General features: G+C 42.6%; 2 protein-coding genes across 6 annotated transcripts in view; both read left to right on the forward strand.

Moving 5' to 3' along the window:
- The first annotated feature begins 42 nt into the window (after nt 1-42).
- On the forward strand, nt 43-1551 carry ndufs5 (NADH:ubiquinone oxidoreductase subunit S5). The gene is made up of 3 exons (XM_077548862.1): nt 43-154; nt 855-1074; nt 1354-1551. Exons 2-3 carry the CDS (start codon nt 859-861, stop codon nt 1447-1449), a joined length of 312 nt encoding a protein of 103 aa, XP_077404988.1. The 5' UTR covers nt 43-154; nt 855-858; the 3' UTR covers nt 1450-1551.
- Nucleotides 1552-2685: 1134 nt separating this feature from the next.
- The window catches only part of macf1a (microtubule actin crosslinking factor 1a), a 134957-nt gene continuing 123828 nt past the window's right edge, over nt 2686-13814 (forward strand). For 4 of the 5 annotated variants that reach the window (XM_077549675.1, XM_077549681.1, XM_077549683.1 and 1 more), the window contains exons 1-3: nt 2686-2898; nt 2973-3543; nt 5969-6214. In XM_077549675.1, coding sequence (XP_077405801.1) covers nt 5989-6214 — 226 coding nt within the window. In that variant the 5' untranslated portion in view covers nt 2686-2898; nt 2973-3543; nt 5969-5988. Of the gene's footprint in view, nt 2899-2972; nt 3544-5968; nt 6215-8678; nt 9503-13814 lie in introns of those variants that run through there. The other variant, XM_077549677.1, reaches the window with a different exon arrangement.

The raw sequence follows: 13814 nt of genomic DNA on the forward strand, positions 1-13814 counted from the left end.
GATGCTATTCTTGTCCACAAGGCGGCAGTAGCGCGCGACTATCAGAGTGCTTCATCGCGACGTATCTCCTCACTTTACGGCAGTGTCTGTTCGACGGTCGCAAAGCAAAACGCGTACATCCGGAGGAAGGTTAAATCGACGCCTACAAAACACGGTAATGTGATATAATTCACTTTTATTTCGACATTGTTCAGTTAACTAAGACTTTTTGTTTGCCAGGAGACTTTGTGATGTGGTGTTATTGCTTGTGGCTAACGTTCAGCATTTAATCAACTTGCAGTTAGCACGACCTGTCATTGACTGTTTGGTTAGCTGGCGTGCTAACAGACTCGCTAGCCGACATAAGACATTTTTTTTTAAACTATCGTTAGCATTCTTGTGCAAACAGTGGTTTGTAATTGATCATTTTATAACGATTGGACCTTCCTAGAGTTTTTATGCTAGTCTGAACCCATAAAAAGATGAGTGAATTTGCTCGAGTACTTTGTTAGCATTTTAATCATGTGTTTGTAAATATTATATTATAAAAAGATAACTTTGCATTACCGTAACGTTCTTTATTATTATTATTATATGTGATGTATACAATTTAAAGGATTTTAAAAGCAAAAACAAAGTTAAGCTGCTTACCATTGTTTTTGCTGACGTTTATGCAAAAACAATATCCTCTCAAAGTAATTATCTTTATTTTCTCTTGGAAACAAACTAGCATGTCCGCCTGCATTGTCATCCCCAGAAATTAAATATTTATTTATGTATTCATTCATTCTTTCTTTACAGATTATGTTAAAATAAGTGTTTTCATTTGGAAAATATCCATGTTTTCAAAACGCATGTGCGATTTTGTTCCTCAGCACGATGCCGTTCGTGGACCTGCAGACACGTCTGGGCGTGAACGTGGACCGCTGGCTGCTGCTGCAGAGCTCGCCGCAGCCCAGCCAGCAGGCGGCGCGCTGCCACGCCTTCGAGAAGGAGTGGGTCGAGTGTTCCCACGGCATCGGGCAGACCCGCGCCAAGCAAGAGTGCCGGCTGGAGTTTGAGGACTTCTACGAGTGCATGCACAGGCAGAAGACGGTAGTTATCGATGCCTTTTTTTTTTAATGCAGAGGGTGGGGTGAGGGAGGTTGTTTTTGTACGTTATGCAATGCATTTTACAGTGGGGGGCAAAAAGTATACTTGGGAAGGATGGATGGTAAGTAGGAAACAAAGATTTGATGAAAGGAAACGAGGAAGGAAGAAGACAGTTTTGCGTTTTGCTTTTTCTATAAGCGAAAGGGGAACATTTGTCTCAAATTGAAAGTCCGATTTTGTGAGGCGTTATTTTGCGATGATCTTGCCTCCTTGTGGTTCCAGCTCCAGCGTTTGTACACCATCCGCCAGCAGCGCGACAAGATGATCAAGGAGGGCACGTACACGCCGCCCGCCTGCCACACGGGCCAGAGCGACTAGTCCAAGCCATGAACACGCGCCCGCACCTCAGTTGTCACCACCTCAAGTAAAAATCATCCTCACCTCAGTTTATTACAATAAATCTTTGCTCATGCACCTGAACTAACTCGATAATGATCTTTGTCCTGATTATCCGAGTGTTTGCCATTTCTGAATCTACCAAAGGTCGGGGAACTTGGATGCTTTTGAGGGAGGTGAAGCCGCCTTGCATGGACTTGGCGCCCCAAATGTTGCGTGGATGAATTTGGAAAAGTGCACGACATGACACAATTGGAAGAACATTTTGATTTAGACCAATATTTGTGTTTTTACCTTCTGCACTGAATTTCAAAATGTCTACTGCTCACGTCGCATGTCCGTTTTGCACATTTCCAGTAAATTCGCTTAAAAAAAAAATGTGAAAAACAATTGGATTTAAAACCCACTGTCACGAAAACACTTGAGCAAACATCTTCATATGAATGCGTACTTTTTTGGTACAGGTTTGTAAGAACAACATTAGTTTCCTTTCAGAATCAAGAATTTTCTGTGGGATACGACAAAATACTTCCACAAATGTGGGCCATTGATTGCAAACAAGATTTGTTAATTAGTGTGCACAAAAAAAGTAGTTTTCTTAACAGTTTTTAAAAAATAACATTTTGAGCAAAACAAATAGGTATGCATCATTTTTTTTTAATCATAATTTGGTCAGTTTAATATTTTGTAAAAAATCGATTCTATTACTATCTATACATGTGTGTGTTATTTTTGGCAAATTATTCACCAATAAGATAACTATAATAACTAGAGATAAGAAAATAATGATTCATGTTGTAATATTAAAAGGTAAGTGAAAAATATTTTATATTATATATTAAGTGTTGATTTAATCACATTGATCTATTAAATGTGTATGGCCATTTGTATTTTCAACTCTGTCCAGACTATATAGACAGCCTATAGAATACACATTAACATTAATTTTAAAAAAGTAAATACATTAATACAATGAAAGAAAAATATCTAGTACCCATAAAAAGTCCCTTTCATATGTGGTAGAATAATATTTTTCAAGGCAAATTACATTCGATACAACAGTGAGTGCTTGACGTATCTCACATTTATCTGGAGTTCAACACATGTAGTGTCGCAGTTTGAACACCGGGTGGCACACTGGGTACCCCCCACGTAATGACGTACTTCACTGAGACAGCCGAAGAAGAAAGCAACAAAATCAAACGGAACCCAAACCAACCCATGACGGAAAAACAACTATACTAACCCAACCCAAACCATGGCAAAAGCGTTTTTAATTACAGCAATTGAGCCCCACAAACAGCCAACCCCCACCCCAATTTGCGTTTCACTCGAAAAGAGTAAACATTTTGATATATACGAAGCATTCAATATTAACGTGAGTCGGGTGAGTAGTACCACATGTCACCAGCAGTGGGCGCATACCTTAAGGTTAGGTTTCATTTCTATTAGTTTTTAATATTCTGTTTCATAAAGTTTTTAAACAATAAGCGTGTCGTTTTCAGACGGCGCACTGTCAAGGCCGATGAAATACTTTAACTATAACATCAACAAGAATCCGGGTGGGTGGAGTCAACGTTTAGGTCCACCCCACGTTGATCCACGCCTCGAAATGCACAGTCTGCAGCCAGTGTGGGTTGGTGCCCGATGACGAGGCAGGAGGAGACCTCCCCCCCCCCCACAAGCCCACTCAGGCCGGAGCTCGAAAAGACATGTCCGCCAGCATCCCCAGAAAAGCAGCCGCGTCCCGGCCCCTGCTAGTCATGGGTTAACCGCGTAACGGAAGCGGACTAGCGGGAAGACAGCGTGCGTTGTGACCGGGAGAGGGAGCTCCGAAAGAGGAGGCGGAGATGAAGGTGGTGGACCATTAGCACCAGCATCAACACTTTCGCTCTGTTCATTCTTCCGCCGAGCACGTCCGGTCCGTCCGAGAAGCGGAAGACATTATTCGCCATCCATCCGGAGGCGGAGGAGGAGAAGGAGGAGGGGGAGCAGCGGCGGCAGGCGGCAGGCGGCAGCCACACCGGCCTTCCACGCTCGGAGCCCGGCTAGCAGGACCGCCGCTGCCCGCTGAAGGTAAGCCCTAAACCGCTCACTCGGACCGCTTTCAAAGACGCCAGCTGTCATACTGAGCATCACCGGGAAATCAATTCTAATGGCTTTGGGTCCATTTAAATGACAGTTTGATTCAATTAGGGCTGCAGCCATTACTACTAAGGGTGTATTGATGAAGTGAATGGTTTTTCATTTGCAGCAATCTCAGCTTTATCTGTGTCACAACAGTGCAACGAGATGCTTTCTGGCTGTAATGGGAATTGTACCCAAGGACTGTTATTTTGCATAACGTCTGCTCACATAGCCTTGACACTGCACACACACACACACACACACAGCATGGATGTCTGTATGTGATAAACTGGCGACAAGGAGACCTTAATGAATGACGAGAGCAATTCCACAACACTTGGCTTGTGAAGGCAGTCGAGCACATGCATTCGGCGGAGTGGACAAAAGAGATTGCAGTCATGCACGCACGTCCGCTCATGCAAAGCACATTCGGGAGAGAGGAATGCGTCCATGCTAAGCGTTACACTGCATGTAAGAGCGTCCGTCCATGTCACGTTGGTGGCTATAGGAACTCTAAACCCTCTTGACAAGTATCGCCATCTCCATCCGCTTGGTGATACAGAGAGATGCTCATCTCCTGCAGCTCGGTGGCAGATGGTCCAACGCAAGCCCAACAGTGGACTCGCACCGTCATTCCTCCATCATCAGCATAGTTGGACGGAGCCGGATACTGCTGAGGTTCAATTGACTTCGACTAACACCTCCGATTTGCTCGTTTTTGCATTCCTCCATAGTAAAGAATCGAAATAAGATATGTTTTTTAGATCAAAAAAAAAAAATGGAGAAAATGGCATTCCGATAGGAAATGGGAATATTTTTCCAATGAATTATTGTTTTTACAAATTAAATGTAAAAAAAAAAAAAAACATTTTAAAAATGTATTTCAAAAAATACAATTTAAAGAATAAATTAAATTCAAATTTGACGTAGGATGAAATTCAAAAGTACCCTTTGGAAAAATAATAGAAATAGGAATTATTTTTTAAATGCATTTTTTTTTTTATGTAGTGTAATTCAAAAATAAAGAAATGTATATTTCTCTCTAAACTCTAAACTACCCCACATCAGGAACTAATGGAAATAGGAATATTTATTGATTTATTCAAAAAATCTAATAAAACCTAATTTAAAATTAAAGTTTATTTTAATAAAAGTAAGTATAAATTAAAATGATGCACTTCCTCAGTTAAAAAAAATAGATTAAAGAGGTAAAAACACATAAGTCAAATAAAATGAAATGTATGCATTTAAAAAACTAATTTAAATGTAAAAACAACAAATTAACTATTGTAACGCATAGATATTTTGTGTGTGTGTCTTATGTTATTAATTATTTTAAAAAGAAATCACAATTTAATGAAGACATTTTAAGCTACAAGATGCAGACATGTTGCTCAATGGACATCAATTCTTCTTCCAGGTCAGGTCAATGAGGTCTCTTGTTGCTAGGCAGAATTTACAAGGCACGAAAGATGGGATCCCGTTTCCCAACAATTTGCCTCACAGGCGGCAGGAAACGGCCACACAAGGTCGAAGTAGACACACACTGAGGGAATACATATAAGGGTCGTGGTGAAAGCTGCACAGTGTTGGGAATGAGCTGCAGGCAGACAGGAAGTGATGTCACCTGGAGCTAGTAGAACTTTAATGACAGGGTTCGGGTTCTGAAGTTTCCCGACCGCCATGCTATTTTTACACTGACGCTGACTCACTCACTTTTACACTCATAAACTCAAGACAGAACTTGGAAAATGAAACGCACAAAACCAGAAGTGACTCACCAAAACATTGAGGACTTTTCACCAGGACGTCACAGAGACCTAAATGTGCACCAGGACCAGAACTCCAAAATGCACAAATTCCCAGGCTGCAGAGCTCCGGACAAACTTTGGTGAGCCTGCTTGTATCGTCGCCATGGCGACAGTGCTTCTGGAAGTGGTGCTAAAAAAAAAAAGAAGTTGTATCCAAAAAACAGCATGTTTAGTCTACAACTTCATCACATACACAAAGACGATCTTTCAAGTCTCTTTGGAAGTACCGCAAATGTTACAACAAAAAAAAAAAGCTAAACATTAGCACGTGTTAGCATATTTACTGCGGCTAACTTTATTCAAGACCTTTAATGGTCACCTCTCAAAGGATATTAGCAATCTGATGCTAAGGAGATAGCAGAACGTCAAAGTGACCGTGAAGGCACTTTAAGAAGCTCTTTCATTGATTTGACGGGATCCAATTTCACTGGCTATTCATTGTCATTGATTTCTTACTCAATTGATTGGCTGGTGCGAGGATGGTGCCTCAACACACACACACACTGTCAAATGATATTTTTGTTTCTGCTGAATTAAAAAACATCCTTCATCCCTCCGTCCAGGCCCGACGCGACTCCCCCCCATGGAGTCATCGGACGACGACACCCTCAGCGAGCGCTCGTGCGTGAGCGAGCCGTCCTTCCGCAGCGAGCGCTCGGGGGGCTCGCTTTCGCCGCGCCCCTCCTCGCAGCACGCCGGCGCGCCGGGAGACACGCTGCCCTGGAACCTGTCCAAACACGAGCGGCGCAAGCGCAGGAGCCAGGACTCGGTGTTGGACCCTGCGGAGAGGGCGGTGGTCCGCGTAGCAGGTGAGGAAGCTGTTCATAGGCTGTTGTCAGTGTCGGTTTTGAAGGGATTAACCAATCAGAGGGCGGGCTCTGGCCCTGTGAGGATGAATTTGATTGGATTGACATGGCAACAACATAGCCAAATGAAAACCTAATTTTTTGGAATGCCTTGTTTCGATTCTCATTTAGTACGATTCAGAATCGATTTTAAATGTCCCCAAATCGATTTTATTTAAATTATTTTATACCGTCTTGCCTTTATCTGGAGTGCTGTTCGTGTTGTACCCAGTTTGGCCACTGAGGGGCAGTGTGGTTCCACGCGGTCTAATAGACTGTTAAGTTGTAGCCACATTCGAGAGTAGAAGGAAAAAGTCGCGATCAAGTTATTCCAATAAAAGTTTTTTTGTTTTTTCAGCGTGGAGACGTTCTTTTGAGTGAGAAAAGTGCCTCGAGTAGCGAGTCAGACTGGAGTAGATCATTACGATTCCTTGCACATCTATAGATTGAAGCACAAATCATTGTCATATATATATATATATATATATATATATATATATATATATATATATATAATTTTTTTTTTTTTATATGAGTTTCTCAATCCAGAGCCTCCTGATAATTAACTAGCGGTCCCATGATGCAGAGTCATCCCGACTAGTGGTCCTAACATGTCAGGATTGTCCGACTCACTGAGGCTTGAAGCCCCATTGTGTCTCCCTCATTTGCGTCCGGTCGTCTCGTCGCCGATTTGACCGCGCTTGCGCTGACCCTGATCCCCGCGAGGACAAAGGCTGGAATGCGGCCCAGCAATCCTTTAGCGCGCCGCGTGATTGACGGCTCCGATGTTTACACGGAGACGCAGCAATAAGCAGGATCCCGCGCGCCGACGCTGGCATGTCATTTGGGCGTCCTCCGTCCCGCCTGCAGCATTTTCTTCTCAACAGGCGGCCCTCTCTAGTCTCACGTTGCCATGGTGATGAAAGCAACGGTGGCGGGGGAGGAAGAGGGTGACAACGGGCATAAAAAGAGGGCAAAGAGAAGTGAATGTGTCGGCAAGGAGGACGGGAAGGAGGAGTTAATGACTTTTTCAAGGCAAAAGAACGATGAAGTGAACCTTGGAAGGAGGGAACGTTTGGATAAGAGCTGGGAGAAAGACCTTGGGGGAGGTTAAGTGGTGAAAAATGCGGTAGAGAAAGCAGCATTTGGTTGACTATTGTTGCTTTATTCAGAAATATGTTAGGAATGCGACTCAAAAGTGAACACTTTGTGGTTGTTGTGATTTGTGTGAATTGCTCTCCCTCTAGTTGACATTTTTATCCGATCGTCTCTAAATCCGGCGGTTCACTTTATGACTGCCGGATGTGACGTTGGGCCCGGGTGGGAGAGTCGTTGCATGTTAAGTGAGCTCTGGGCGCAGGAGAGGTGCGCTCCACCATGCTGCTGTTACTTGTATTGGAGTTACTTGTTACTTGTACCGCACAAAAGCCCATTGTTTGCAGAAACAACCCACCAATTAAACCACATAGAAATAATTGTACTGATGATTACAATATCATAATTAACTGTTCATCTAAAAATGGATGTGTTCTTTTATTTAAAACAAATACAGTATTTTATTTTAGTGCAAGCGCCCTCTACTGGCCAGACACCGCTGACACAAAAGTATGTGACAGGTTTGACAAAAATGTGAAGAAATGTACTATACATGTTTATACGAAAAGTAATCAAATATGTACGTTGTCTAGGAAAAATAAATAACATTTGGCCCCCCCCAAAAAAATGAATATACATATGAATATGAATATACAGGATATTCAAGGCCATTGTTTTGCTACCTCATTTTTATGTGGATCAAAACCTTTGCTAATATTAGGTTTGTTGCATGTAAATAGTTTATAATAAATCTATTTCCACATCTCTGGTATAGAACACATCAATGACATTTCTCAATGCACGGCGACGACAATGCACATGATGTATCAATCGTAATGTTAATTCCTTTTGGATTAATGAAATAATCTGTGCGTCGTTCACTGTTGAAGCTGATTTAGGGAGATTATCCGATGATGGTTTAAAGGACAGGACAGAATGCCATACAGTACAGGAGGATACAGCATAGCAAATAGGTCACCAAGTCAAATATAGAAACCAGCATGCGTATGGATTTAGATTCGTCAGTTCCACCGCCTAGCCTCTAGGTGGCGGTATATACCCTCAATTCAATTTGGAGCCTGGTGTTGCCTTCGGGGACAGTCGGAAATGACAAGTTTCCTCACAGAGCCAACCCAGTCTCTATGTATCTATCTATCCATCCATCCATCATCTATCCATCTATCTAGCTATCTATCTATCCATCTATCTATCCACCCACCCACCCATCCATCCATATATCTATCTATCTATCTATCTTTGCCTTGGCACACATGGACATGTAGTACCACTGTTGGCCTGGCAGGGGGCGATAAAGCTCTAGCATTCGTCGAATCCTTAGAGCCAGCCGGCTAGCTTGGCACGCTAGTTGCCAGTCACATTTGGCCGCCGGGCTTTGAGATTCTTGCGGCGGCGGCGGCGTTTCCTGACGTGGCCGGCAGATATAGATGGAAGACAGCCACGGAAGGCCGAGCTGAGTCTCAAAACACAGCCGAAGAAAGGCGTGTGGAGAATTCCGAACTCGGCGTGTGGAGCGGCCATTTGCGGCTGGGAAGAAGCTCCGGGAATCACTGGGGCGGCTCGCTGACGTACGCAGCCGGGGAGAGGAAGCGCGGGTCCGGATACAATTCGGCCCGATAGCGCCCCCCCTCCCCTGCCCCCACCACATAACCTGGTTGGAAACGGACACTCTGGGTTCCCCCAGCTCGCCTTGTGTCATCGGGGCGTGTGGCTTGGTGCTCCTTCCCCTCAGCTTCTGAACAGCTGTCGCCGGTGGATGGGGATATATTTAAGGAGGGATTCCTCGGAGGGAGACGCCGAGCTCGGACCGTGTGTCGGCGCACACCAACCAGCAGGCTGATGATGGACAGATAACATTGACATCACCCCCATCGTACATTTTCCACCCCTTCAGACTTTTCGTGTGCATCTATTGACTATTTGACGAGATTTGGATGGGCCAAATGCAGCGAGCCCGGCCGTGAATAGGACGCCGGGGAGGGGGGAGATATCTCGCCAGCACCGGCAGTGCGGGACCACTGCGGTAGCCCGACTCTCAAAGCACCATGGCCGGATTCGTACCCGGCTTGCTGCCGTCCAACCACTCCCAGGAGAAGCAGTTCGCCCAGGCCTACGAGGATGTCCTGGAACGATATAAAGGTAACGGAAGGATGCACGGTGGGGCCATTTAATTAGGTACAAGCCGTCACAAGAGCTTGGCCAGCCATTCTAGGCTGGGCTATGTTCGTTTTTGTCGTCTTTCAGGAGAGTGATTTATGTTGGTTATTTGCATGGAAAAGTACTTATTTTGAATACTTGTTTTTAAAGAATTTGAGAGTTTCTTCTGATTTTGCAATGCTGTCAAATATGTTGATTTGGGACTTTAATCTTAATCGATATTCCTATTGAATCATATTGCTTATGCTTTCAACCACAACAGAGATAATGTCACTATTCAGTTCTAAAAGTTAGATCCCATTTAGGATGCCTGAAAGACAAGAAACAACCTAGGAGTAGAAAAAGAGGGGCAGTGCAAAGTTGTTTAAATCCAAGCATCAGTCAAAAGCTGTCAACTTGCCATGAAAGATGATAACAATCACTTTTACTAACACGGGGATGTACTAGCACCCGAGATAAAGCACTGCAGATAGAGATTAGAACCTCACTTGTGTTTTTGCAGAAGGTGAAGCCTGCTTCTATGGGTGCAGCCATCTTGGAAATGGCATTGGATAATAATAATAATAATAATAATAAAGGACTTGATTGCTTGACGTTCAAGTGACAAAAATGGAGTCAGTCCATTCTTGTTGTCAATTCTTGGCTTGTGTGCCTAAAACTGTGATCCTTGCTACATTTCTTAAGGTCAAATGAGAACTTGGAAATGTCAGCAAAATGTTTGTGGTCATTCCAACACAATAGATGTTTTTTTTTTTATGCGTATTTTTGGATAAACAACCTCCAGTTCCATCCGCTCTGCTTTGGCTGCCCTTTTTCTTTTTCTTCTTCTTCTAATCACTTGTGTACTTTTGGATCCACTGGAGGAAGCACTTTTACGGAGACCCCCCCCCCCCCCCACCCTGGCCAACATCCGTCACCTTGTGTTTGTGCTGTAAATATCAACTGCGCTGCCGTGCACGCCAGGGTAAACGTCCAGCCCGACATTGCTGACAATTCCATGTCGGGACCACCCTCCCCCCTCCCTCCCCCTTCTCTCCCCGCATCCGTCCTCTTCCGCAGTGCTGTTCCCGAACCCCCCCGTGACACTTAAAAAATGAATGCCTCCTCTCAATTGACAGCCAGTAGGCTCGGGTCACGTGTGATGAAATGGAACCGGGCCTTTTAATGATTGATTATGCTAACGAAATACAATTCCTCGGGGTTTAAGAGCGTGCGTGTGTGCTTCTCTTGACATTTAGATTGCTTTTTTTTTTTCAGCACCTTGGCAACACTTTGCTTGTCCTTTGGTGAGATTTGCTGTTAAAGAACAGCTTTTTTTTTTTTTGCGAGCAGGATGTTTTCTCCACTAGTTAAATATCGTTAAGAGGCGATGCTTACAGTGTGGTACGCAGGCTCCCTCTAGTGGTACGCAAAAGAATCATTGAATTCAATTTTCAAATGCTGCGTAACGTTACAGTAGTACTTAATGTATTGTTGTATTGAACTTTTAGGCACATTTGCATTTGAATCCTTTAGGAACCATTGGTTGATTTTCAAACGTTTATTTAGCTAAGTTGAACTTTTAAAGTGCGAAACTTTTGAATTGAATTAGTAAGTACACATATTTATTTTCCTATATTTTACCGCAGTGTTAATGTTGAAAAAAAAAGGAGTATTTTACATTAGCGTTCCCATTTATAATTTTTTTAATATTATATTTAAACCACTATCATTTAGGTGTTTTTTTTTTTCCTTAGCTAACTTTTTTCCCCACCACTTTTTATGTATACAAGTCAATTTGTTTATTTTTTTTACTGGCTGTACTGACAGTGAGGTTCAAGCTGTTTTTTTGTTGTTGTTGTTTTTGAATGTCATACCATAGTTTGGGCAGTTGGTTTAATATCAATGAACTTCATTGATTTGTTGAACAGATTTTATGGTACATGCTTTGTTTGTGAAGAATCGCAATTGGCCCGATGGGAGTGAATTTGTGCTGAAATTTAGAAGCAATGCAACCACAAAAAAAACAACAACAATTAAATTGTTAAAAACAATAAATCTGGTTATGTGGACTACATACATAACCATTGTCAACTCACTACAAAAAAGGCTGATATTTAAAGAAAGAAAAACAATAGAAGCTTTGGATTCAGCCATGTCATTTTCATAACATTTTTCAATAATAAAAAAAAAAACAACCAATCGCAAAAATTTCAGTTTAGTGCTGATTTGGCCAACATTTTGTACAAAATCATTAACTTTCATGATACTGGTGATAATCTCTTGTCCTCTCCCTGCCATCTTTGCACTTGAACTTGCCCCTATCCTATCCCCCCCGTCAGAATGTGTGTGCGCGCGTCAGCTGTTTGTGTGTCAGGACAAATGCGAACTTGGCTCGCCGGGCATGCGGAATGGCCCGAGCGAAACCGGAGAAGTGACACGGTAGAAGTCTTAAATCATTCACAGTAGTGTGTGCGTGCGTGCGTGCGCGCGCACGGGCGTGTGTTTGTGTTGACGTGCACTGCCGACACACACAACAATGCCAGGATGTCTACAGTCATAGCGTCAGGGTCACTGGTGGAAAAACACCGGGCGGGACGCGAGTCAAGCACGCAACTGAGTCAGTGGAAAAGCAGGCGGTCACGTGATTTTTTTTTTTTACCCCTATTCACCCACCGCTTAAAAAATCTCCTCTATAAATTATAGTTTTTTTCTTTAAAGGTGAGGTGTGTGTGTGTCTGTGGACGCTGCAGCGTCAGCCGGCTGAAATCCACACGGAGAAACGGCGGAAGTCTGACAGGAAAGCCAACAATTGGAGGCCGATATAAAAAAGAATTCCGCCGCAGTGCTGCTGATGCACTTTATAAAAATAGTATGAGTGTGTGTCAGCTTCCAATTGTAGTTTTGTTTAGCATTTTCAATTGTAGTTGCTTCTAAATCAGCTCTGATTGCAGTCTTGATCAACTTTTGAACGCGGGAAAGCTGACTTGTCCCAATCCTGACTTGCAAATGCGTGTGTGTGTGAGTGAAAGGCTCTGGTTCATATTGTGTGTGTGTGTGTGTGTGTGCATGCTGACCGTCTCTGAAGTAAAAGTGGCGAAGCATCCTTTGTTTATTTATTTTTTTCTGACCATATGTGCTGCTGGAAGCTACAGTAAAGACTTTTTTTTTTTTATTCATAGCAAATTGGCTCGTGTGGAATTCTGATCCATTAGAGGAGGGGCCTATTTTTGAGAAGAAGAAAAAAAAACTCACAACAACAACACAATACTCGACAAACCAAGTTTTAAATTATGAGAGTCAAATTGTATTCATGTTGTGATAAGAGTGCCAGTAGTTCCATTGAATGCCATCTGTAGGAACATTTGTAAACGTAAAAAAAACAAAAACAAAGGCAGACTGCTAACAAACTGTTAGCCATGCTAGTTAGCTAGTCTTCATAGCCAGTTTGTAGTATTTGTGCCCATGCTAACTCTTGTAGCTTAATTTGAAGATGGAAATGAAACCAAGTTTTAAATTATGAGAATAAAATTGTATTCATATTGTGATAATATGTAAACGTAAAAAAAAAAGAAGGCAGACTGCTCACAAACGGTTAGCCATGCTAGTTAGCTAGTCTTCATAGCCAGTCTGTAGTATTTGTACCCATGCTAACTGTTGTAGCTTAATTTGAAGATGGAAATGAAACCAAGTTTTAAATTATGAGAATAAAATTGTATTCATATTGTGATAACACTAGTTCATTGAACGTGATCTGTAGTAACATTTGTAAATGTAAATGTAAAAAAAAAAAAAAAAAAATGTATAAAAAAAAAAAGGCAGACTGCTAACAAACTGTTAGCCATGCTAGTTAGCTAGATTTTGTAGCCTATCTGTAGTATTTGTGTACATGCTAACTCTTGTTGCTAACTCTTTATTTCAAGATGGCCTTATAGTGATATGTTGACATGAACTTGAATTGATCAAATAGTGCTCATGTGCTATCCTTCCTCTAGCACGCCACGGTTAGCCTCACTGAGTGCTCGGACACGATGACAGCTACATTTCGCAAACCCATTTCTAAACTACTGCAGACAGCACAGACATTCTATTTGTTGCGTTGTGCTTTTGAAGGAGTTCAGCGGAGATTGATAAAAATGGAATTCAAGGCCAAGTAGTTTTTGGTGTTGACATTTTTGTTCTGCAGTAGCGAGAGAGGACTTCCCGGATGAGCGCTTATGAAAGATGATGTGAGAGGAGATGCGGGAGTGTTCCTATTTTTCCACGTGGCCTACTTCTTTCCTCCGCCTGGTCTCGCCGACTCCCCTCCTCCACC

This window comes from Vanacampus margaritifer, chromosome 17 (genome assembly GCF_051991255.1).
Source record: "Vanacampus margaritifer isolate UIUO_Vmar chromosome 17, RoL_Vmar_1.0, whole genome shotgun sequence".
NCBI classification, from domain to species: Eukaryota; Metazoa; Chordata; class Actinopteri; order Syngnathiformes; family Syngnathidae; genus Vanacampus; species Vanacampus margaritifer.

What these genes read in the sequence shown, in the direction of transcription:
- ndufs5 (XM_077548862.1), top strand. Translation starts at nt 859, where the DNA reads ATGCCGTTCGTGGACCTGCAGACACGTCTGGGCGTGAACGTGGACCGC. An exon ending in GCATGCACAGGCAGAAGACG is followed by an intron (nt 1,075 to 1,353) that starts GTAGTTATCGAT and finishes TTGTGGTTCCAG; the next exon opens with CTCCAGCGTTTGTACACCAT.